We start from the raw sequence: 26,816 nt of genomic DNA on the forward strand, positions 1-26,816 counted from the left end.
CTCATCTGCCGGGCCGGGGCGGGGCCGCGCGGTGCTCCCCGGGGCTCGGCCGCCTCCAGCTCCGCTCCCCTCGGCTCCCTCGGCTCCTCCGCGCCCCGCTGCCGCCGCCATGGCCCCTCCTGGTGCTGCTGCTCCTCCCGCAGCAGCGGCCCCGGGGCTGGTGCTGGCCGCGCTGCTGCTGCTGCTGAGCCCGGCGCAGGCGGCGCGGAGGCCCAACGTGGTGCTCGTCCTCACCGACGACCAGGACGTGTTTCTGGGCGGCATGGTGAGCCCGGCACGGCCTGGGATGAACCCTGAGGGGAGCGGGATTGGACCCCGTGGGGCACAAAATGTGGCGTCCCCTGGCGGGCTGGGGTCCCCCGTGTGAGGTGTGGGGGGAATGGGTGCGGGGTGGGTGCGGGAGCGGGGCTCAGCCCTGTCGGGGTGTGCGAGCCCGGCCTTGGCCTCACGGTGCCCTCACCTCTCCCGCAGACCCCCCTGAAGAAGACCAACGCGCTCATCGCTCAGATGGGAGTCACCTTCGTGAACGCGGTGAGTGCTGAGGGTGCCTCTGCAGGCCGCCCAGGTGCGCCTGGCGGTGCCTAACCCAAAATTTGGGAGCCTGGGAGCTCCTACAAATCCGTATGTGTGCAGCCGGTTTCTTTAATTTAATGCCTAACTATTCCTTAAGTCTCAAAATATGTATCACAGCAAGTCACACTCAAAGTCTTATAGGGGAAAATTTCACTTCCTAAAAGCACTCAGGCAAACTTCCTTAGCCAGTGAAGTAAAACCGCTTAGTAAGTGTTTCTATTATAACCTAAGAAAAACTTAAAAACTTCTAGCTTTTTGCATGTTGATAACCTGCTTCAGACATCTGGTATTCTAATATATCGTCTCACGGCTAAGGTAACATAGTGAGCCAACTGGTGAGCAGTGTTTGTGGTACAGGGGGTGGGGGTGGAGGCCATATGGTGGAGAAACAAAAAGCTGGTTTCACGTGCAGCGTTTCACTAGTGAAAATAGTTGGGGTGTAATTCTTTCTCCCTGAAAAGGAGAATATAATATCTTGTGAAGTTATAAAGCCGTTGAACTTCTTAGTCAACTTATTCTCTGATGTTTCAAAACCTTAAATTTTAAGGAAAAAAAATATTCTACTATACCAATCTTGTATCTCTTCATCCTGCTTTTTTTGCAGTACGTTCCCAGTGCACTTTGCTGTCCCAGTCGCGCTAGCATTTTAACTGGAAAATACCCTCATAATCATCACGTTGTCAATAACACTCTGGAAGGAAACTGTAGCAGCAAGTCATGGCAGAAGATTCAAGAGCCGAATACCTTCCCAGCCCTGCTCAAATCTATGTGTGGTTATCAAACGTTCTTTGCTGGAAAGTATTTAAATGAGGTATTTTGTGCTTATGTTTTTACTGTTCATCTGTGTTTCTGAAATAACCATGGATTTTATACTTGTAATGAGTATTTTATATTTGTAATGAATGGTATATTCCCCGAATATTTAAAACAGATACTTGGATAAACAATTCTCTCTACTGACATGGGGTAAATAAGATGCAAAGTTCAAATCTAGAACTTAGTTAAAATCAGATTCTTAGTTCCATGAATGTTTTTAAAAGTTGATTGTGAAAGGATCCAAAGGTTTTTTTACAGTGTGTTCAGATGTGTTAATTGCTAGAGATGATTCATTTTATGACTGTAGGAAATAAATGACTGGCGTGTAGTATCTATGAAGAATGCCATCAGGCCAGCACCATGGGTGTTAGAACAGTGTTACCTAAAGAAGAAAAAATAGGTCTATCTCACTGTTCCTGATGTATCTCCTCGAAGCAGGACTACTTTCTTTTTAGCAGTAAATTTTAAATATTAAAAGTTCACTGAAGTAAACTCGCTGGGAGAGTAGGCATTAATGGAGCTCTATGCAGAGGTTACTCCTTACTCTTTACTAAATTACTTGCGTGTGCGTGCACTTCTTGTATTTTTCCCTATTTTCAGCTAAGCTGTGGTTCACAGTAGCTTATGGTAAGCTTTAAAATTCATCACTGATAATCTAAGATGAGGTGTGGTTCTTGTGTGATGGTGTTGTATTTGGAGCCAGGTGACTTAGAGTTCTTACCAGCACTATTTTCCTTGCATCTCTTGGTAGAAAATGGTGGCATAATAAAACAATGAAACGTGAGTATTCATCACCAGGCACAAGTCTATCTCTACTGAAGTTACTGATGTGACTAGAGGAAGGAAGGCTTATTTGGCTTCCTCTGAGCATCCCTTGACTCAGCAGAATCTCCTGTCCCTGCAGTAAGGGGAGCCATGTAGATGGCAGAGGACAGCACTGAGAAGACGTGTTGTGTTGCTCTGAGGCATCCTCTGTTTTGAGTTTGGCACTAGTTCAGCTGTTGGTTTCCTTTTTGCTGGCTTCAGGGCTGGTTGTTGTGGATCATTTGGCACTAAGATGACAGCAGCTAGCACTGCTTTAAGTTCACACCAGCTCTTCAGGCAGGGTGATGGAGGCTGTTGGTTTATGTGAAGTTGTCTTTAATCTCTTCTGAACTGTTAGCACAAAACCCAAGGCTGTCTTGTTGCGTGTTTTGATCATATCTTATTGTGGGATGATTTACCATGTGTTCTGTATACACGTTTCTGCATACATCCATGTGCAGAGTAGAAGAGGGAATAAATTTTAAAACTTATTGGTGAATCCCTAAAAGGTTAATTATTTTAACCCTGATCTCTTTAACAGGCTGTATATACACTCTTACGTACAAGTGGATACATTTCTTCTGAAGTTGAATTTGGCTTATTGGGGTTTCTGACTAATGTTGAATAAAGCACATGAATATGAAACGTAACTTCTAGGTTTTATTTGTGATAACGGAAAGTGAGTCATGGTCTGTCTTTTTTCAGTATGGAGCAGAGGATGCAGGGGGAGTTAGCCATGTCCCTCCTGGGTGGAGTTTTTGGTATGCTTTGGTATGTGACTTCTTCTTAATATACTTATTTTTATTTATTTTATTTATTTTAATTATTCTTAATATACTTCTTATTATACTTAATTTTGGTAGCTTTGAAATCCAATTCATATTCTAACTTTGCTGGTCATGAAATAGCAGTCAGAGCATCTCACAACATGACATAAATCCTATGTTTTTTTTTCTCTACTTCATGTCAGTCCATTGGCTTTCACAAGGGCTGCTCCTACTCAGATGCCTGGGGAAAAACCCCAGCTTGTAAAGCCAAAGCAGCGTAAGATAACACTGCAATATGTGCTGTTGGGGACCAGTTTTGAGAATTCTTGATCTGTTTTTGGGACAAATGCTTTTGCAACATATTTGATGAATGCTTGTTGCGAGTTCTTGATTATTTTGAGCAATCAGTGTACACGTTGCTATGCGTAAAAATGCATGTAACTTTTCTTTTTCACAGGAGAAGAATTCCAAGTACTACAACTATACTCTTTCAGTAAATGGCAAAGCGCGGAGGCATGGCGAGAACTACAGCGTAGATTATCTGACAGATGTGCTGGTAAGAAACCTCACAATGTACGTGTCACAAAAGTGACCAGATAATGTCTCATGCTGGGGGCTTGGGGGCTGGGGATGGCAATTTGTTAGTTCATAACAACAGCACAATCATGCAGTATTTGTCATAGGCAGACATTAACCAGCACAAGAAGATTGACACAAGATTGTGTGAATTTAAAAATGACACGTTTGTGCACATGAGGTGTGAAAAGGAAATTGGTTTCAACTGTCCGTTTGCTGCCAGTAACTTCAGTGTGAGGTTGCTAATGACTGCTGTGGTACGTGAGGAACGTGGTGGATACAAGCCATGTCTTAAATTACTTCACAGAAGGATGTATTTCATTATAGTACTCAACTTCTGTAACAGATTAATTGCACCAAAACTTCAGTAGGAAATTAAGCATGTAAAAGTAACTTTGTGCTGTTCTGTTTGGTAGTTATTACAGTGTGTCAATGTCTTGTCACCCTTAACAATATAAAATAGGTAACTTAGGCATATCAAAGGCTAATTAATACACCATGGAGTGTGAGGGCAACATCTACCAAAATGTGTTGCTGACCAGGGAAATCTTTAGCCTTTTTATCCTTCTGAGACAAAGAGAAGTTATTAAGAAAGTCAACGGAGATATAAAATGCTTAAAGGCAAGTTGTAAGAGTTAGTCTTACTTCTCTTGAGGCCCTGTTTAGCAAGTACCTTGGATCCTGTGTGGGTTTTTCTGTTGCTTCCACCTCCTCATCTCCCTGCAAAAGCTGGAGTCTTAAGTTAGTGTTCTGTTGCAGTATGTTATTCGGCATTCCTGAGAGCCTGCATGCTCAGGAAAACTCTTCCCTGAAAAGTCTCCCGAAGCAGTAAGTTTGTGGTCTTCTGTCGAGACTCTAAGGAGGTTCATTGCCAGTTTTTTAACCTAGACAGCTGCTTACTAGGGACAGAAATGATTGATGTTTCTTAGGGCATGTAACAGCTGTCTGATTAAATTGATTTACAGTGGCTAAAGCTAGATTGGAATTGATAAGCCAGAAGTGAGTTAGCTGTTCTGTTACTGGCATTGTACCAGCCTTATCGATCTTTCAGTAGCTCATAAGCATTTCAGTCAACAGATTGCTGCAGAAACTTAGTTGTGGTGGGTTGCCTGTTGATACAGCAGTATATGATGATTTTCAGTGTGTTGCATTCTAACTTCTGCCTATAGTTATTGAATACATACTCATCATTTCAAATTAGTGTGAGTTCAATTCACTGCATGGGTGTTGCACACCATACCTCTGCTGCCAGGTGTGTGGCAATAGAGACCACCAGGAAAAAGCTCACGTAGCTTATGCAAAGTTCCTGTGTTGCTTGATGGGATGAGCAATCTCCTTGTCCTAAGGACATCCAGGTGATGAAGTCTAGTATTAAGAATCTGAACACCTGGATCTGTCTACTGCAGTTTAAGCTCCTAACTAGCTCAGACTAGTTCAGAGTTTGCCTCCTTCACACGGTTCTTATCCTCCCTTAAGTCTGTAGTTATATATTTGAAGTCCAGTCCCTGTTCCTTAGCTGTGGAAGTTAAGAGGAAGGAAGAGGAGGTTGTATTAGCAGGCAATTCCTGGTGTTTCCTTTATTCTAAAGGATGAGAAGGAAATCTGAGGGATACACTAATCAGACAGGAAAAGAAAATATTGCAGGATCTGAATAGTGAAGAACTCACCAGCATGTAATGCCTTTGAAGCCTTCCCCTGGCCAATCTTTGAAATTAAAGCCAAAATGAAACTCACAATCTCCTCAAACTCACTACTTGAAGTTGGACATAGACTGAAGTGAAAATGAAAGTACAATGACTTGGCATGAGTGGTTGGATCTGGCACTGTTTTTTACCTTAGAGCTTCTGCTTTCACCAGCACAGATGGGGCACCCCTTTAGAAACTAGGAGCTGGCTGCATCCTGAGCATACGCTGTAAACAGTGGAGCAAAATAGCGTTTTCAGAACTTTTGGTACTTTGAGACAACTGAATCTGACAGACTGTGATCTGTCAGGCACGAAATGACATTCTGAGATCCTCAAAGACTCAGATTATATTAAAGTTGCAATTTTACGCAGTGACGGGAGGGTTCAAGTGGCTTTTGTTGAGATGTGGAATAGGTGCGGTGGCATGAGAAGACGGAGTTGTCCTTTGCATCCTTTTCAACTTTCCAGGCCTAAATAGTGTAAATGTCTAAAGCAGAATGCTGTTCAGAGATGTGGGATGAAGAATTTAACACTTGGTTTTATTTTATCAGGAGTTTTTTGAGTGCTTTTTACTTTGAGTGAATGGACTTATGTTCTTCAACAAAACTCTTCGCAGGCCAACATGTCATTGGACTTCTTGGAGTACAAATCTAATTTTGAACCTTTCTTCATGATGATCTCAACCCCAGCTCCACACTCACCTTGGACAGCTGCGCCGCAGTACAAGAACAGCTTTCAGAACGTCAGTGCGCCAAGAAACAGCAATTTCAACATTCATGGGAAGGTAAGCTACGCTGCAAGGATCTGCATAGGTTGTTTCACTCATTTGTGAGAGCAGTAGGCAGTGACCCTGACATGCATGTTAAGCTTAAGCAAAAGAATAGACCAATACAATGATTTCTGGTTGTTAGTTATCTTAATCACCCATTATGTGCAAGGTATGTCTCTTGTGACTTAGGTTTTTGCATACTGATACCTTATAAATTAAAAAAGTCAGTGGCAAAAATACCATGGTTTAATATTGGTAAGTGGGGGAAGAAGTTAATTCCTTGTTCAGTTTCCAGATTGTCCTGAAGCACTTTGTGTTCTTTCATTGCTCTTCAGCGTGTTCAGGAGAGCACAGAGGTGGTGTGCTACATGAAGGCTCAGAGGAAGGATGAGAACAGGCTGTGCATGCCTGCTCACGTGGGTGGGATGGTCCTTTGCTCGAGCTCATAGAAAGCTGCCCCAACTTGACAAGCTTATCAGGCCAACCAGAAGGCTTTGTGAAATTGTGAGCTGCAGGGCCCAGGGTCATGAAGGACTTGGAGAATTTGGCTTTTGTCTGTTGAAATAACTTGTAACCAGAATTGCTCAGCCTAGCGTTACAAACTCAGACATGTTTGTGACAGGCCAGTACCTTCCACTGCTGGGAAACTTAGCCATGTATGGTCTAGCTTAGACTAATCTGCTGCTTTTGCTTTCTCTTATTGGTAGAGTAAGCCACAAACAGTTAATCTGGTGAGATACTTAATTTGTGGGGTTTTGCATTTTCCTGGTCCAATTAGTCTCAAATGCAGACCATACTGCACCTCACTGCTTAACTTACGTCAAGATTTCACTTGGAAAAGACACATTAAGGGCAGAAAACACTTCCCAGGCAGGAGAAGAGGAAACAAAGTGTGAGAAACAGCAGTGTGAGCAGCAAGGTCACTGAAGAAGGAGGGGAGGAGGAGGTGCTGCTCCAGGCACCAGGGCAGAGATTCCCCTGCAGCCTGAGGAGAGGCCCCTGGTGGAGGAGGGAAAAGCAGGAGGGAGCAGCAGAGAGGTGCTGTTAGGGACTGGCTGTTAGGGACTGGCTGCAGCCACCCATCCCTTATCTGCAGGGGGAGATGGGGAACACACCTGGGTATGAGGAAGAGGGCAGAGGGGAAGGCAGTGGATGAATTCCTGTCTTTTTCATTGATGGTTGGACTTAACCTTGAAGTCTTTTTTTCCATTAAAAAAAAATATCCTTAACTTTCTTAGGCTGCATTACTGTCATAACTGAGTGCTTTCAAAGGTGTGAGCTAGAAATAACTTGACCAGTGAAGTTAGCACCTAGCCAGAAAATGCAACTTGGGAGGTCCCTTCTGTGAAGTGAAAGCTCTGCATGTGCCTGTACAATACAGAGCGAAATGACAGACTGATCTAATGTGTGGTAGTTCATATCCGTGGGTGCAGCGGTTTCGCAATAGGAATGGCCTGGCATTGCCTATCTTCCTGGACATAAAATAGCTACAATCATTAACGGCGTGCATTTCTTCAGGTGGTAATGTCATAATTTTCAAGCCTAGCTCTTTTTTGAGCTTCGCTGTTCTCTAGGGCAAGTGCAATTCCTGCTGTAGTAATAAACGTACACTTTGGCTCAGACCCTCAAGTTGCTGATGTTGTAATGTTTGCTGGGCAATCTCGCGTTGTGTAGCCTTGCATTTTACAGTCCTGATACCTGAATCAGCATTGCGTAGCTTCTCTATGTAGTGTGTGTGCAAGAGGTGCTAGAAGGAGCAGTGTAGGTGGAATCTCTGCATGAAAGTAGGATTTGAGTTCTCAGCACGCTGGCCAGTGATGTGTACTCTGCCTTCTGGATTGTTTTCCCTGCGGGTTGAAGCACAGCTGTGTTCAGATTCTGCCGGCAAGATAGGGTGTTCTGTCCCAAGGTCTTGTGAACTTTCTTTCAGAGTGGGACACAGGGAGGCAGCAGGACAGGTGGACAGCTTCGTGTATAATCTGGTGAAAGAAACTCAACGGGGAAACAAACTTGAGGGCGGTGCATCAGTACGAAGTTTGTTGAAATCCACAAAGGTGTTAAGGTGCTCTGTGAACTTTCTGAAACTTAAGAGGAAGGTAGGAATATCAGAATACTCCAGAAAAGAGGGATTTGCTATTTCACAGCAAGAGAAACAAAGCACGGCTGCATCCTGGGGAGGACCTTTCCCAGGTCCACCTCCTGAGAAAGGTGTCTGCAGAGGTGACATTGCATCCTTCATTTCCTGAAGAACTTGTGCTGAGTTGGGGATGGGGGTTGTGATGTCTGTCCTTCCTTTTGCACTCCTGACCAACAAATAAGGCCTTGGTGTTTGGTCTTGATGATGCCATCAGTTTTCTTGCTGAGATGGATGTAGCATCTGTCTGTAGAATTGCTGTACAACTGCCACGAGCAAGGCCTGATACAACTGAGTTAAAATAAACTGGGCATGATATTAGTTCTCCATGCCAAAAATCTTTTCTTCAGTCTGCAGAACATAGAACAGGGAAACTGCAGAAGATGAGTCACTTTGTTGTGAGTCCTTAAAGCCTTCTGAACCCTTTCAGTGACTCACTTGTGACAGGAGGGAAATTGCATAACTAGAGGCTCTGGAGAGGAGTGACCAGCTAAATATAGGCTCAGGCTGGAGATGAGGAGTGGATCATGTCTGACTTAGTAAACAAAAAAGTGTAAAGTTGCATTGCCATGACTTTCTCCTTTATTCTGCTCCCCACTAATGCTACCCTTCAGCTTGTTCACAACAGCCCTTCCCAGGTATTTATACAGCGCCTGACCCAGTTCAGACTGGTGCTTCAGGATGTGCAGCTGTAACTTTTCTTATGAAGAGTTTGATCATCTCTGTTACTTGGGGATGAGGGGAGAAGGGAAAGGGCTGTTTCTGAAACTTGAGGATGAAAAAATCTAGAAAAATAGTAACATTTCAGCAAAAGAAACACTCTTTCTGGAATAAGTTGATAAAATAGATCAACTAAATCTGAGATGTTTTTTCCCTCAATAGTCTCCAGCCCTGAGTTCATAAGGCTACTGAGAATCTGATAGTGGCTGATCTTTCTATCACCTGTCCATAAATTAGGTAGTCCTAATTCCAGACATTTCTCCCCACTTCTCAACTTATGCTAGGATGCTCCCAAGTATCAGTCCCAAAAGAACCTTGCTTTGACAACCATGTCCAATTTTATAATTCTGCACAATCCTTCAGAGTTTTTTCCCATCAGACCTTTATCAGGCTTCTTCCTGAATTTTGGTAGCTATTGAAACTTTGTTTGGGAGAGCCTTCCCTAGAAATTTGCATGAATTCTTTCCTGGACTGCTTTGCAAATATTCACAGCTACTTTTTTTTTGTCCAAGGACCAAGTACAATGGAGCTGTAACATGTTCTGTCTTGCAACTTAGGTCTTACATAAACCAAGAGGGAAATCTGGAGTCAGGTCATTTTGATAGTATTACCTAGCCATTTCACAGGAATCGTGCAGGTGTTTTACCCTAAATAAGATTTATTTTGTAATCAGCCTAACAAAGGTTTAAAAGCTGACACAAACCTTTTCTTGTTCTTCTCTTCTACCCTGATCTGTCTTTCTTTAGAACAAGCACTGGTTAATTCGACAAGCAAAGACCCCAATGACTAACTCTTCAATACAGTTCCTTGATGATGCCTACAGAAAGAGGTAAGATTTCTTTGTTGTTGTTGCTTAAAATTTTCTGCTCAAAACTTGTCTTCTTGATTTCATTTTTTTATTTATTTAAAGGGTTGTAGTAAGTCTGACTATAGATGTTGAGTTACCAGTAATAGTTCTTTCACTTGTCTCAACACACCTGACTTTACAATTTTCTTCACAAAAAGTAAACTCAGTTGACTTTGGAAACATTTTTCTCCTAAATTGTGGAAAGATGTCATGCTTGGTGTCTTCACTGCTTTTCTTTCATTTCACAATACGTTTTCAAAAAAATAATAAAAAAGACAATTCTTTACTTTGAAAGCATTTGAATTTCAGATTCTCCCATGATGCACATGAAATATCAATTTATCAGCCATCTAATCTCACTAACGTTGGCTTTGTCTGTTTCTTAGTCCCATCTTTTCAGATAATACCTGTAGTAACTGACTAAGGCAAGTGCTTGATTCCCTTTTTATAAGGGGCTAGGGAAAGTGGGGAGGGAATGTGAAGATAAAACTTGTTCCTTTACCATAAAGAAAGGTATATTTGTTTACATTGTAGGTTTCTGAAAGAAACGTTAGCTTAACTTTAAATATTAAACTTCATTTTGAGCAGTTACAAAGGCATTAGCTTGTTGCTTTGGAGGTGGAAGACCAGGCATTTTTTTTTTTTTAAGCTCTTGCTTTATAAAATGTGAAGGCAAAATTATGCAGGAATCTTAAATTAAGCCTGGAGACAACGATCTAAGAATTAAATAACTCCAGTTAATTCAGCATAATGCTAGTCTGTGAAGTCTTATTGTTGACCTACTGGAAGCATTCTCAATGACAGACCCCATGACGAAGGGAAGAATAACCTGTTCAAGGCTTTTCGATATCCTGGAAGAACGGACCCTGATACTGCATAATACAAAATAACTGATGTGCTTTCCAGGCAGAAAGAATCCCTTAGAGAAAATTAAGTTCTGAAAGACTTGCATTTTGGTATTAAAAATTAGATATAAAGAACTAATAACAAATGACCTTGTAGGAGATAACTCTGACTCTGTTACTGTGTTGCTTCAAAGTTGGTCCTGGCTGTCTCTAGATAAGATAAGAAGTAATCATCATTTTGACGTCTTTCTCAGACACTGCAGAATAAAATCAACAAGAACTGAAGGCAAACAGTCTGTTTCTATCTTAAGTCGCAGCCTCAAGAAGTACAGAATAGTAATCTGTGAAACTTGTTTTCAGAATTTGCAAATAAAATAATCTGCTTACAGTGCATATGCTGTTAATTTAGAGCAACATGAATGCCCTACTAATCAGAATTATTCTGTATTTTTCATTTTCACATCAATTGCTTTGTTTCTGTACAGGTGGCAGACTCTGTTGTCAGTAGATGACCTGGTAGAGAAACTAGTGAAGAAATTGGAATTCCATGGAGAACTGGATAACACATACATCTTCTACACGTCAGACAATGGCTTCCATACTGGTAAGGTGTTTACTGCTTACTGAGCACTTGTAGAAGATCCAGAAATCGCACATAACATGTCACTCTTCTGGCCATTCCAGAAAATGGGAACAGCAGCTGTGGAAAACTGTAGACATGAGAAGTACTGACCTGAATTGCAAAACATTCTGTAGTTGCAGTGTGGAGTGTTTGGGGATATTTCATGGTTTAAGTGTTTGCTTTGTTGGTTTTCAGCATTACTGTCTACCACTAAAATTAGATAGAAATGGAGGAAGGATCTCTGTAGAGTTGACCAATAAATACCTTTCTCAAAAACCTATCTCTACATCAAGTTGCACAGCTGAATATGTGGTATCTAAGCTGTTAATCCTTGAGATATGTCTTACAGGAACTGACAGCTTCAAAATATGCTCTACTTTGTTGATGTAGTTAGTGTTATGAACCTCTCCTGACTTGTTAAAATTGGTTGCTGGAAACTGAGTAATACAAGACTTTATAAATATGAAACAAGAACCCATTTAACTTTCTCTTTTCTAATGTATAGGCCAGTTTTCTTTGCCAATAGACAAACGGCAGCTGTATGAGTTTGATATCAAAGTTCCACTGCTAGTTCGAGGACCAGGGATAAAACCAAACCAGACAAACAAGGTAGGTAAGAAGTGAAGACACGATACTGCTCTGCTTCTGTTGTTTCACAGTTACCCACTTTATATCATTTAGAAATTACCGCCTACATGGGGTGGTAGAAAATGCAAAGACCTCATTTTAATAAAAAAAAAAAAAAAAGCTATATGACCTTGCTTGAATCAGTAAAATCAAGTAATTGCAGGCTGTAGAAATAAATTAGGTGTGGAGATCACTTTCTGAAGATCCTAGCATTGCTTGTGAATGTTACAGGTTCTATTAGACAATAAAGATGAAATGAAGTACTTGTGATTTTAGATGTACCTAAACACTAAAATATAGAAGTCTCATTATTTTATCTGTTAAGGTTCTGTTCTTCTGAACTAACAGTTTTCCTCACCCTGCAGATGCTTGTTGCAAATATTGATTTGGGTCCCACTATTCTGGATATTGCAGGCTACGACTTGAATAAGACCCAGATGGATGGGATGTCACTGTTGCCACTGTTGGTAAGTAGATGGACAGGGATCGTAACCAGTAATTCTTGTAGGGGTTATTCAGAGTGCATGCCGTTCCCTTCAGCGGACTGGGTGGACTTGTAGTTCATATTCTTCCCTTGTTTACTTTTACAGATTGTTCATAGCTTGCAGGGAGGGAGAAGGGGTGTTGGTATGCTGTTTAAGTGCAGGTACATTTTGATAAACAGTACGGCTTTGTGGTTGTTTTGTAACCAAAACTTGTCGTCCTTTGGCTAATCCTGCTGCACATAAAAGAACTCCTATTATGAAGGCTGTATGTTAATTCCAGTTTGCACCATCCTTTGCCTTTTCCTTAGGATTTCTCAATATAGATGTAAGAGAAAAGCAGCCTGTTTTTACTGACATCTTTGGTTTGCCTCAGTTTTCAGCGAAAGTAGTGGGTCCCCTGAAAACTGCAAAAATGCAGGTGGTTTCATAAAGTAAACCTGACCTTTCCACTAAGTGAGCAGAAGCCTACTTAAATAAAGCTGCTTGTAGTTGATCCTTTTAGTTTTAATTAAATTTAGTCTATAAATTGAAGACGGCTTACTTGGAAATGTGGGAGATCATCTAGATTTAAAACAGTGCTTTGCTATTAAAACCTTGTATCCCAACCTTAAGCTGTTCATTAGGTGGAAGCAGATAAAAGGTATCTAGTTTAAACTCTGACAAGCAAAAATGTGAAACTCATTGTTTCACTGCATATGATGGTGCTGTACATCAATCTTGCAATTCTTTCCCCCACTCCGTCTTTTAAAATGCGTCTACAAATAGAGCAGCTTAAAACTTAGTTGCTTCTTAAAGCTGTTTATCTTTTATGCTAAGGCTATCTTTTTCCATCTGTTGTGGTCATCTGATACAAATCAAAGAGAGAGAAACAGCCTTGTTACAGGGAGCTTGTCTGTCATACAGTAGTTTCTAGCCGTGCGGCTTGTGTTTTGTATTGCTGCATGATTGATTCCTTATAACTTGAAGATGGTACTTTTAGTACCCCTCTTTATAAAGATTTAGGGTTCTTTGATTGGATCCTTGTCTTCTAGCTACCCAAGGCATTTTAACCTAAGACCCAGTATTATTTTAAGACTGACTCAAACTAGGGACCATGTCTCAACTGCCTTTTAAGCAGTGAATAGATTTTTATTTTCCCAGGCATGGAGCATTTCTTCTCTTTCACAGTTCAGTGAATATTAAGTCATGTTAACCTCTTCTCCTAGAGAGGAGACAAAAATGTGACCTGGAGATCAGACTTCCTGGTGGAGTACCAAGGAGAAGGGTATAACGGCAGTGATCCTACCTGTCCCGGCCTAGGACCTGGTGTCACAGTGAGTAGGACAAGATTTGTTGTTAATAGCAAACAGCAGCTGACTTAAAGCTCTGATTGTTCTGTGAGCTAACCTGGTTCTAAAAGCAAGCTTCCAGTGTCATGGTAAGTAGGGGTTAGCTCTGTAAGTGCTGAGCAGCATTTAAGAACCAGGGAGACATTCAGCCATGCAGAAGTGATGTGCACATGACCAAACAGAACAGTTGCCCTTTTAGTGGGAATCTATGGGACATGTGGGCAGAAGAAATATCCAGAAAAGAGTGGACTGGACAAAATGGCTGGCAGCGACATTTTCCTTCTAAAGTTTCAGTGGCCTTGTCACACAGCTACAAGATTGTACTTTTTAAGTCACTACCTGCTTTCTGAATCAGTGTCCTTTAAGGAAAGCATCCCTTTTGTGGTGTATTTAGTAGTGCGTTTTGTGCTAGTGTGCATACACAAGCTTCCCAGGCAAAATGCATTTAATCACAGTGATGTCATTAACAGCATTTCTCTAGAAGAGCTGGCCTTTGCTTAACATCCCAGCAGACACCTGTGTGTGTTAGGCTGAGATCCAGGTGTTCGTTAATTAACTGCATTTGGCTCGAGCTGGTATAGACTAGGGAGAGGATTGCTTGTTCATCTTTATTTTTCCCTGATCTCAAGTATTTGTGAACTGCTTACTTCACAGCACTGCTTCCCAGACTGCGTCTGTGAGGACTCCTATAACAACACGTATGCTTGTGTAAGGACGATGTCAACTTCCTGGGATCTGCAGTACTGCGAGTTTGATGACCGGGAGGTGAGTCTCTAACAGACCTTCGCTGTTCTCAGCTGTGCGAGTGATTGCCCACAGTCCTGTCAGCTCTCAACATTTGCATCAAGTAATCTGAAAAGCAGATTAGCGCTGCTTGCAGGACAAGCAGTGAAGTATTTAACTGCTGAGGAGAAGAATGTTTGACCAAAACTTTGTGGTGAGATGGGGAGGCAGGTGGGAGGGCAACAAGGGAATAGCTTAACTATCACTTTTACTTCCTGCTTCCTTAACAGCCTATGGGGGAGCTGTTTTGAGGCTGGATTCAGTTCCCATTTTTGCCCTAATTCCATGTGACAGATTGCTCTGTACTGCATTTTCTGTTGCATTGTACTCTACTGTTCTTGTGTTTAACTGCAACTCTTTTCCTTGAACAGAAGCCTCACTCTAATCACCTCTTCTGTTGCTCACTCATTTGCCTCTTACGGCCAAAAGTCTGTTACAGCTCTAAGAAAAGTCTCTGCTGTTAGCTTAAGTTGTTTGGTTGTATGGGATGTAGTTGTCTGCTCAGAAACTGCTCACACCTCACTTGCAGAGCACCAGCTGTATACGCAAAAGCTGGTGAGTCTCAGGGCTGATTGTTCCTGATGCCCATTTGCAAGCAGTTGTTTCAGAGAGCACGCTGAGGTTTGAGGCAAGTGTTAGGGTCACAAATTCAATAAGCTGCACTGGCAGCAGATGTGCACTAAAACAGGTATTCCCAATTACCATGCTGCCACACAAAAACCTGTGGTAATCTGCAGTAAACAACTGAAAGCAGGGCAGCCAGTCCCACAAGGTGTTTTTTTTGTGTTTTTTTTTTTTTTTTTTCTCTAGGCAAACAGCAAAAAAGACTGTATAGGAAATAGAGATAGCAGATGCTGCACTTGATTGGTGGCTGAATTTCTGGGTCACCCAGCTTACCTGGGTCAGCTAAATTAAGGCTAGCAATACTGGAAAGATGCAGAGGTGCAGTGTTTGAGACCTTGCAGTGAACTTTATAAGAACGCTTGCAGCCAGAGTCTGTCCTGATGCATCTTTATCTAAGTTAGACACAACGGAGTCAGTGTTAATCGTTATCATCTGCAATCACAACTCCTACTGCAGCACAGACAAAACCTCAGCTGAGTTTTTTGTTATGTTTGGCTACTGTTTGTCCCACAGACTAGTTTAGAGATTTAATGTACCAAGAAACAAATATACCCCAAAATTGTCTAGACAAATCAAGTTCTCAAAGTACGTATACACAACAAAAACTTTATTAAGGTTATAGCATATCTGTATTCAGCATCTTTTGTACATGTAGTTAAGATGTGTCTGAGTTCTGACAGCTGGAAGTACATGAAGTATGGTGGTGATATGATTGTTGTCAAATTGTGTTCTGAGATCCATTAATGAAAAAACAGCCACCTTCTCCATGGCCTTTGCCTCTGAAGTTGCAAGCTTAAGACAGGGTCCTTTAGGTGTTAAGAAGATCTATATTGTAGCAGATGGATTTGCACCCATCTAAAAATACTTTTTCAGTAATATTGCACTATAACAAAACTTTATCTTCACATACAGACTGTCCTGTCTTTGGCTATTTAGCCACCAGGCTACAGATAGCTTATGTATGGGGAAGCTGTCATATAACTGAAAATACTATTTGAGATTATCTGGGAAGAACGCTTCATTACAGCAATATGATGTGATTGTTAACTAGTGTGTACATGTGGGACTTAATACAATATGGGAACTTTCTTGTCTTCAACAGGTGTTTGTGGAAGTATACAACTTGACTGCAGATCCGCACCAGATCAACAACATTGCTAAAACAATTGATCAAGAAATTCTAGAGAAGATGAACTATCGATTAATGATGCTGCAGTCCTGTTCAGGAGCAACTTGCCGTACACCTGGAGTCTTTGATCCTGGGTAAACACTGTGTCCACTCTTAATACTTTTAAGTATAACAATGTGTGTGTGTGAAATTCTTCATAGAAGGTACTTATAAGAAAGAATATCACCAACATACGTGCTTTTATTTAATAGAAATGGCTTCTCAGTGCTTACATTTTTTAAATGCTTAACTTACGCTTTGTAGGTTAAATTAAAATACAACTTCATGGTATTAATTCTACTATTCTAATCTTGTCAGCCACTGACTTAGCATAGCTGTAAGCTTACAGCTATTCTGGGTGGTCAAACACAAGTGACTTCAGACTTGTCTGCAAGCAGTGAAAAGCTCTGCATATTTCCATAGGCAGGAATTTTCCAAATACTTGCTTTGATTATTCCTGGAGGTGCTGTTAGCAAAAAATACTTTATTGCAGGACCTAAGCTGTATCTATTAGACAGCTGTGGTAAGTAATTCTTGCTGCTTATGTCAAAATTCAGTCAGTACTCATTTGGACTGAAGCTTTTCTAAGCACTATTTAAAATTTTCTTGCAGTTGTGCCACACAGATCTGTAATTTGAGGCAGCAAATACATCTCGTGAATGCTTAATGTTATACATACCAACATGCTGTTGGTAGCTTGTAGCTCGTATTTATTTCTCTAGAGATTATCAACTCCTTAACTGCACATTGTTATAATTCAGCACACAGTAGAGACAATCTCTTTACCTATTTGGTATCAGGAAAGGAACTGTTCATGTAGCCTTATATTGGAACTATTTCAGAGATCAGCTATTTCCAGAAACGACTGTTACTGTAGACTAGCTCATGCTGTTCCTTTCTACAGGTACAGGTTCGACCCACGACTGATGTTCAGCAATCACGGTGTTCGGGCTCGGAGGTTTTCTGCACAGTCCTTATGAAGCATTTAAGAGCCTCTTGCAATCAGCTCCCACTGACCAGTTTCTCCAGTGATTGCAGCAGGTCTGTCTCTGAAACTCACTGATCGCAGCTGGAAGACTTCTGATGGGCTCTTCAAATCCTGTTTGGAAGAAAAACCCTCGTCTTTAGCTGGTTGCCTTGTGCAATATGTATATTTTACAGCTGAACTGTAACTCTAAATCGTTAGACACAGCTAACCTGTCTTGCTCAGATATTTGATTACCACCTTTGTCTTTTAAGTACCTTTTCATATCACAGGCACAGAGATGAATCTATGGCCTATGAATCTGAACAGTTTGTTTTGTTCTAAAAGTCAATAAATGCATATTTGAATTGGGTTAGATAGGCAGGAGCTATTGCACTGTAATGCTCACCTATATTCAGTGTCACACACTTTCCTGAAGGCTATGGTTAATGATAGGTTTCCTGTGTTGAGCTCAAAGCTGTTAATGACAATAGCAACCTAGCCCAAAATAGCATAGGGAAGGCATTAGTCAAAACTGTAGGATTTGACTAGCAAGTGTCTCTTGCAGACTAAAATCAGTATGCAAAATACCCTCTTTCAGTAAGACCACTTTAAATGAGACCAATGAATTTTGTAGATCTGCTTTGGTAGCTTGCAAACAAGAATGTAATTTCAGCCTCCTAGCTTGAAATGCTGGATTGGGTTAAGATGTACTACTGAAAAAACTTAGGGTTTAATATAGGCTTCCTAGTGTGTTAATCAGAACAGAGACTAACAAGTATTCAAGTAAGTGTGCCTGTGTTTTGAGCTGTTAAATCTATTTCAGTACATGGAAAGAAGTAATACTAACACACAGAACAGGGCACCACAGCAGAGTTGATCTGTCTCTAACCTCCAGATGTCTTGAATTGTCTAACAAGTCATTAGATTCTTGAAGGTAAATTATTTTGAGAGAAAACTAAAATCACTGTTCACTAGAAGTTAAGGTAAGGGGGCTATTTTAGGCAGTTTCAGTTCTTTGTAGAGAGAGCTGCTTTTTGGTTGAGACATTACACAATCTGCAGTAAGTGGCCTTCACATCAAAGGAGTGCACAGCAGACATCTAACTGTAGTGTGTTATCATTTGGTTTCCCTTTGGAAGGGTGGTGTTGACTTTTCAACCTTCTGATTAGGCTCATCTGAAATGCAGCTGTCACTTGTACCCAAACTTGAGTATCTTTCTGAATCTTGAAAAACGCCTGAACTTGAGCTAGTATAGAACTTTTGTATAGATTCATTAGGAAAAAAAAAAATCTAGAAACAGTGTATATTTTGAAACACAAGTTCAGAGTTCATGTTGCTTGTGTGCAAATCAACTGTATTATCAGGCAAGATGGTCTTTCCCTTGTCAAACAAACTGTGGTGCAACTCTAGCTTTTAGCCAGCTATTTTAGGTCTTCTAAAGAGAGAGCATGGTGTTTTCAGTTTCTGTCACACACAACCTTTTACCACAGGGGAAAAGTGATCAGGCAACCAAGTATGATGATACTGGTATGACAACTGTGGAGATGCATAACCTGATACAGACCACACACTAGACAAAAACAATGCTACAGTAAAATCCTATGAGCTTTCCTTGCTTTTGATTCTGAAGCACAGAATTTGCCTTTCATATAGCTTAGTTGCAAACTTCTGTGATGGTAAGGTTTTATTTGAGCTTTTAAAAGCTCTACTTAGAGCTTTTATTTCCAACTTAACTCATTGTTTCAGATCTTCAGCATGACCAAATACTTGGAGAAAAATTGCCGCAAAGGTAATTTCTCAGCTAAAGCATCTGTATCAATGCTGAGATTTTTGGATCCTCTCAAACTATTTGCATGCTTTTGGATACTCAGGATGTTTTTTTCCTCCATTACAATCGTAGCTTTATCCTTCTCTCCTTGTTTCTTAAGCCTTAGTATTGCCCATCAGTTTGCTTCAGTCTCTTGTTTCGTCTTTAAAACCAAAACCAAAGTTTTTCATGCTCAAGTATTTTCTTGTATCCTGAGCTAAACCTAAAGTTCATTTACATAGTGTTTTGCTCACATAATTCTAGCAAGTTAGACTTGGTCTTTGTTTAAACTGTATATTGGTAGCTGTGTGGAAGCTGGTACAAAATACACCATTTATGTGAAACCCTCAATAGCTCTATCAAATCTAGGAGATCATATGTAAAGTTTATACTTCTGTTAAGTTGCAGTGCAAATAATGTGCTTTATGATGCTTCTGAATAGAAAAACATCTCTGTTATGTGTACAAATACATAACACGCACTCATTTCTCTTAAAGTGATCTAAAGCCATAGTAAGCAAATTTTTCCTTTTGAAGGTTTTACTTTTTTGGCTATCAAATGACATGAAAGTTGACAGTAGAATTGCTATACACTCATCAGTGTGGGTGATGACACAAATTATTTACAGGTTTATGCAGGTAGTACAAGTGCTAATTTGGTTACAACGTTGTAACCAGGCTCAAAAACTTACCTTCTGCATTCAGAAAACCACGCTATATCTGAAATATCTGAAATCTGTCGTAGGTAATAATGCCATACTAAACTCACTTTTAGAATGAAACTATTCCTTTCTTAACCAAAAAGAAGAGAATTAGCAATTCAGGAAAATAACTTCACTCTCACTTTTGATAGAGGCTTAAGAACATACAATGAATTGAAGGAAGAACAGGACCCAACATCTGCCTGACTTCCATTACTTTTGGAGGAGTTTGTTGTGACTTGTCTGGTGTTTATTTCCAGGAATTATTAATTCTGAGTATTTTAACAGCCCTAAATGAACAGTACTAATTCTTATCCGTGGCAATAAAAAAAAAAATATTAGGAAGAAACTTTAACTTGCAACCAGATCTAATTGCCAGCCAAATGGATTTAAAGCTAAATGGTCTTCCTGGACATTCAATTTCATATGCTATTTGATCGTAGCTGTGTCTGTACCTTGTTACTGAAGGCATTTTGTTAAATGAAGGGGCCTTATCAGAGCAGAGATCTGTTTAGGTAAAATGTGATTTATTTTTTTTGTCATTATTATCAAAAGCAGAGCTGTGAACTTTAATGATCTGATGTGGTAAAGCAGATACAATGCAGGGAGAAATACAGTTAATAACTTTGACATTACCCTGAAACAAAAAGCATTCTGTATCATCACTTCAGCATAAATCAATACAGCTAGTACATGTTTACCCAGCATAAGTTTGATAAATTGGACTTCTGTTTGGGGAACAAAGCTGTACTGTGGACATGCATGAAAACACACAGCACAGGTGCAATACCTCTTCAAGCAATCAACTTAAGTTTGAGACTGATTATACATTTCCTCATAATGAAACAACTGTCAGTTTTGTTATGATTCAATTAAAGTGAATCTTATTTGTATTCCTTTCCTCTGTATGTGAGCATACTTTGCTGTAGCATGTTGTGAGCATACTTAGTTTCTGCTGTTTGAACATTTGTTTAGAAAGTGCCCTTCCAGAGGACCCTGTTCACTGCTGCACTTTTGGGAAAAGAAAAAATAAACTGCCTATCGAACTTCTTATCTTTGTTACTGAACTTCAATTAAAGCTTTCCAAAGGATCAAGCTGTGCCACTTTTCTAAAGATGGACTTCTCATCTGATAAGCTAGTTCTGTGCTTACTGCCCTATTACGTTTCAAAAAAAGAAGTCTATCAGTGACCTTCTACAGCGTCACAGTTGATCTTTATGTAGAGTCTCGCAAGACCACACATGACTACTGCAGTAGGCAGGAACACTGAGCTGAGTGACTTCATTTAAATGCAGGCTGTACTTTCCAATATTTCCTTGGAAACTGATGTAGTTGAATAGATGGAAAACTTCAACAACAGACAATGGAGAAACTGTTATTTGTAACTAAAAGCAGTACACTCTACCCCTGGGGAAGAGGAAAAATACAATCCTGTGTAAGGCTTTTTCCAGTAATGGGAACTGTGTGCAACAGTTAAATAAGTGCTGTTTCGCTGAAGTGCTGCCCTCACCTCAAAATCCCTGTTACAGAATTTGATTCCTTGGAAGATTCTGTGCAACTGCTTTAAAAGTATGCACATAACAATTTTCTAGACTAAACAGCAGGTATGTTGAACCTATTTAAGTCTGAAGATTTCCCAAGCTTCTAAAGAAGTATTTCTGCACTTACCTTCATTTCTGCTTCAGTGATGTAGCAGTGTTTCATTAAGTAAAGGAAAATGTTAGCTGAAAACAGCTACTTGAAGGAATTTTTTTGATTCAGGCTATGAAAACTTGAAAGTTTACTGTAGCACCGCAAGAAAATGCATCTCTATTACCTAGGTGCATCTTCCCACTGTGCTTAAAGATGTAACTGATAGCCCAAGTGACGTTTCCACATGGGTCATGGAAGCTTTCCACACTGCCCCCTTTTGTCATTGCTTTCTAAGAGCAAGTCGTGTATGAAGAAAAATGAAGAATGATAAAGGACTCACATTCATTCAAGGAAAAAAAGAATGGTAATGCTAATACACAGTTTTTAGACGTTATTCTCTTCAGATTAAGCTGTCATTTAATCATATGATATCCACTGGACTGTCTGAAGTTGTCGGTCCTGTAATAGCTCGTTAATCTTAAAATAGAGTTGGTGCCAGGTTGCTAAAGATGTGGATGGTACTTGAACCTAGTCAAGCTGCCAAAAGAAACTCTTTTTCTTAGAAACAAAACAAACACACAACAAAGACAAGAGGACTAAGAGGTACTTGATGGAATACAACTGCATCACCAACCTCAGTTTTTCCTGTACAAGTTCTGGGGAAAAGGCAGCAGGGCTCCTAGAAAAAAAAAGTAACGTGTTTAGTCACAACAGGGTGTGTGACTCTTGCTTGGCAAGAAGGACTTTGCAGGTTTAGATTCCTATAGCAAATTCCCCTTATTTTGTGTAAAGGGTTCTTCACCTGCGTTGAAAATATGTCTCTATAAACAAAGGGATGAGTGCTTGTGAATGTGGGCTATTTTTGTTAATGCTGATTTTTCTGCTTTAGAAATGAGTTCTCAGTGTTACTGCAAAACTGCTGTTATGCTTCAATATATAAAAAATTAACCAATCCTCAAGTATTCCAGAAAAACTGAAGTTAGTTTGTGTTGGGATACTGGCATGCTGAACGATAAAGTTCAAGCAATGTCTCCTGCATTTCAAAATGAAAAAATAGCAAGTTCTTTTATACTTTTCATGCTTAAAAAAAAAAAAAAAAAGTGACTTCAGGTGACACATAGTTAATGCTATACAGCATCAAAATTACTTCTGAAATAAGTAAATAGGTATAAAAATATTTGGCAGTAGACAGAACTGTTCATCCCTACCTAGGCTTAACTAAAAGTATTTTAGTCTGAGTTTCCAGCAGGAGCCCTGTTAACTGCACACCTTCCGTTTACATTTTAGGAAAGAAAATAGAGAAATACAAATAAGACACATCTTCAAATTGATTACAAATGTATAGTATAAACTAACATAGTACTTTGTATCCAGGAGGAGAATAAAGTTTAACATGCTGTATGATTCTACATATGCTGTTTTCTGCTATTAATATGTAGTCTTCATAGGAGACAGTGCAATTCCTTTGTGATGTACAAGCCACCGAGCACTGTTCTTGCTGTTCCTGTTAGAGGATCGCTAGTAGCCCAAGACGAGATGGTTTCTTTCTATTACCTCCATTGCATATCTTCTGAAAGAAGAGGTTATCAAAAACACCAGGTTTCAATTAGAACAGGAAATATTTGGAAGTTGGGTTCACCTAAATCAGTTAAAAGCAGACTCGGAGATGGCATCCTTGTAAAAACAGTAAACTCAGAGCACCTGGAGGAGTACACAGCGTACAGCACTGAGCTACAGCACCCTCACAGACAGAGGAACATGGGGGCTCCAGGCCCTCAGCTCCACACGTGTTGTTCTGCAGCTCCTGCTCCAGCAGGGCGCTGAGGCCTGCGAACAAGTACGGCCTCTTCAAATCAAACTGGGAAGCATTCACGAGTGCTTGGTTAAGCAAGAAACCAGCTGATGTTTTACTTTTGATCAGGCAGCTTTGAATTACGTAAACACAAGCCTCGTGAGGAAGAAATGGCTTTTGTGTTTGCCATGTGTAGCGGCACCCGCCTGTCAGGCTGAGAGACAAAATGGCGGATGAGGTGGCTGTGAGGCACTCCCGAACGTAAGTCTGAGTGCTTTAAGAAGCAGCAAGCTGTCCATGAGGGGTTTCAGCTAGTCCTTTTCCCCCCTCTTTTGTAACCTGGATGTTGAGTCCCTTATTAAAGGGACCCCTTATTAAATTTATTTCCCTTCATGTGGCTTTTCTTGCTTAATTTTATCCAGAACTCTCTGTAAGTAAAGAAGACTCAGTGTGCACTTTATGCCTGGGACTTCACTGAATTTCAGCTTTACAGCCAGTCCGTTCCAGATAAACTTTTATTCAAAGGGCATGACTAAACAGCAAAGATGCCTTCAGGCACACCCACAGTTTGCTGCCACGCTCTTACTGCAGCACAAGAGCACGCTGGTAGGACGATACCACACAGAGAGCACCACGTTGTAAGGATCCAGACACAACAGTTTCTTTGGGCAGTCACACCCTGAGCTCACTTCAGCCCAAGGCCGCAGGGTCTCGCCAGGCTGTGTTAAGGTGCTCGTCTGCCCTGCAACATGGCACGTGGTGCTGCCGGCACAAAAATGGACAGGATAATATATCTATTATGTATATATATAATCATGCAGACCAAACCCAAGCTCAATCTATTTCCTGTTGACTGTTGCATCACTTTTTTCCCTTGATAGCAGGAGTGTTTTGTCTCCTGTCCCTGGACTGACTTTCTACAGGCCAAATTAAGGATCCACCACAATCATGTTACCATCCCAATCCATTCAGGCTCCATGGGGCCAGCCACATGTTGGTTCATGGTCTGGAGGTCCCGACACACACGTAGGAAGACGTGTAAAACCAGGAGATTGAGCAGTCAAAGATCCTGAAATGCAAAGGCTGAAAAGCACTAAACTATTCACCTTGAATAAATCAGATCCTTAAAAGCATCCCTAAATAGTCTCTAAAAGTGACTTGCAATGGAACTGACAGTATAGTGTCTGTGCAGTCATCTCTGTTCCTTCAGTTCCATAGGAAACAATTTGCTCCCAACCTTCAGCAATATTCAGCACTACTCCATTTCCAAACAACTTTAAAGGTGGCTGAGGACCTGGTAGGATTACTGACTCAGTAAAACAATAAGGATTACCTGCTGCTTCATTTATATCCCCAAGAAATAGATCGGAGAAAACTGCTTTAAGGAAAGATTTAGCCAACTGCTTCGCCTCAGCTGCGGGACCCAATTCCCCAGATCCCATGAGAGCAGTCCTCAGCTAGAAATACAGAAGCCAGGCACATGGTGCTTAGTGTTTTTGTAGTGAATGATTTTTCTTTTTTTTTTTTTTCCCCTGAGAGCAATGAAGTTAGTGAAGCTTGACACCCTGCACTTTTCTGACCCAATGCCCTCTGCCCCACGTCACGTATTTTCCCCCATCGTGGCCCTTCGCTGAGCAGGGGACAGCAGCACATCAGTAACATGAGCTGACCGACCGTCTGGCAGCTGCCAGAAGTTAACAGCTGAGCCCTGGTCTCATTCTGAACGGATCAATCTTTTTGGTCTCATTTTGGGCCTTTTAATTTCCACACAGCCAATCATTTTCAAATGATTAAAAATAAATAAATATGAGAAATCTTTGAGAATTCTTTAAATTTTTGAAAGGGACTGAGGCAAATAAAACATACAGCTTACTTTTTATATATTTTTATATTTTCACAAAGCAGAAAGAGCAATAACAAATTGGAGATTAGCACAAATACGAGTTGCTCACATGTTTGTTTTAAATAAACACGGTACATGTAAAACTTATCTTCAGACTTTTCTGCGTTAGCAGTGACCTAAGGCATCAAGGACAGAACTGCACATCCACAGAGATGTTCTCCTGCTATCGATTAAATTCAGTGAAAACATTAACAAAGCTCCCACAATCACTGTTTTTCTCCTTGGGTCCTGCAACATTATCAGCTGGCCAGAATAGGCAGGAGATAAAAGAAAATCATCATAACGACTGATTCGAGACAAGAAAATAACCCTTCTCCTAGGACATTAAAATCTTAAGGAAAAATAAATAAATAAATAAATAAATAAATAAATAAGTTGTGATGTTCTTCTTTTTGCTTTCCCCCCCCCCCCCTTTAACTACCATAATAATACCAAAATATGTGAGTTTGCACTAAAGGGCTGGACACTCTTGACTGCTTAGCAGCTGCTTTGTCCTCTGCTTGTAGTGTCTATAAATTAACAAGGCAAAAACATTGCAGAAAATCTGAAGATCTTATGATGTTGTATTGTAACTCCAAAAACTTCTGTTTGATATCCGACTACTGTAGAGTATCAAAGGAGAAACACCAGCAGGGATGAGGCCACTCCTTCCAAAAACAGCGCAGGTGCATCCTGCTCCCTTCTGGTGAGCCCAGGCTGCAAAATAGCACTGGGAACATTCCTCTGATTTCTCCTTAATTCACACAGGCTGAACTGAGGTAGACATTATTTTCTTTAAATGTGACCTGCTTTTTCAGACGAGCCTTGTTCGTGTTTAAAACTGCATTGTTACTTGGCAGCAGGCATTAAAAGATACTCCATAAGAGTTATGCTACCTTCTTGTCCCAACATTAGTAAAAAACACCAGCTCTAACTTTGTCCAATGAGCACGTATACCAAAGTATATAAACAGATGCAAAAATGTCTGGCATCTGCTCGCTCACAGATACAGAAAAATGTTATGAGCAGAGAGGAGAGATTCTCAAGGTATCGGCTGTCAGAGCTAGATTAAAAGAATTGTCTAGGATTACTGGCATACAGAAAGCACCTGTTTATCCCAATGGAGAGAGCCACTGTTCAATACAATAATTTTGCCTGGGAAAAAAAAAAAAAAAAAAAAAAAAAAAAAAAAAAAAAAAAAAAAGGCTGAACTTCTGTCATCAAATCTGCTGGTGCACTAATGCCTCCCTGGGCATGTTGGAAACAGCTGGTATCTCTGATCACATACCAGATTCTGTATTTAAGGAGAGAAATCTTAGCCTGGTACTGCTATTTTTTATCATGCTACGCGCTAGGCTATGATGTTATATTTAGGTTTATATAGCTAGTGCAAGTGAGCTTTGCACTAGATTTGTCTCATGGGTACTTGTAGCAAACTCAAGGCAAAACAGAACACTCTAGTTACCCATAACATCCCACCTTGTTCATAAGGAAATGAGCATTTACCTAAATCTAGCAACATCACTACAATCTTGGCTATACTGTAAGATTTCACCTGACTGAATCCAAAACCATCCCAAAATTCGGGGAAGATCCATGGTAGGATTAACACACACAAATATAACCAAAGCAGCATTTTATACAGCACCATGAAAGAGGTTAGATTTGGCAACACGGAGCATTTGCAGGATTAGTCCTCATATTTAAAATATCGAAAGATAGAATGGCTTGGGTTGGAAGGGACCTCTAGGTCAGGCTGCTCAAGGTCCCATCCAGCCTGGCCTTGAACACTTCCAGGGAGGGGGCATCCGCAATGCAAAACTCCAGTCACAAACACTACGCTTTCCGAAAGCTGTAGAGAAA

General features: G+C 40.6%; 1 protein-coding gene across 1 annotated transcript; it reads left to right on the top strand.

Moving 5' to 3' along the window:
- Positions 1 to 15: 15 nt before the first annotated feature.
- On the top strand, positions 16 to 20,698 carry GNS (glucosamine (N-acetyl)-6-sulfatase). Its single transcript, XM_084513381.1, has 14 exons — positions 16 to 265; positions 472 to 531; positions 1,178 to 1,384; positions 2,899 to 2,964; positions 3,418 to 3,516; positions 5,838 to 6,005; positions 9,591 to 9,673; positions 11,022 to 11,140; positions 11,664 to 11,767; positions 12,151 to 12,252; positions 13,476 to 13,583; positions 14,253 to 14,363; positions 16,108 to 16,268; positions 17,078 to 20,698. The coding sequence occupies exons 1-14, from the start codon at positions 110 to 112 to the stop codon at positions 17,151 to 17,153; spliced, it is 1,620 nt and encodes a 539-aa protein (XP_084369507.1). The 5' UTR covers positions 16 to 109; the 3' UTR covers positions 17,154 to 20,698.
- Positions 20,699 to 26,816: the final 6,118 nt, after the last annotated feature.

Source organism: Aythya ferina (genome assembly GCF_964211825.1).
Source record: "Aythya ferina genome assembly, chromosome: 1".
Lineage (NCBI taxonomy): Eukaryota > Metazoa > Chordata > Aves > Anseriformes > Anatidae > Aythya > Aythya ferina.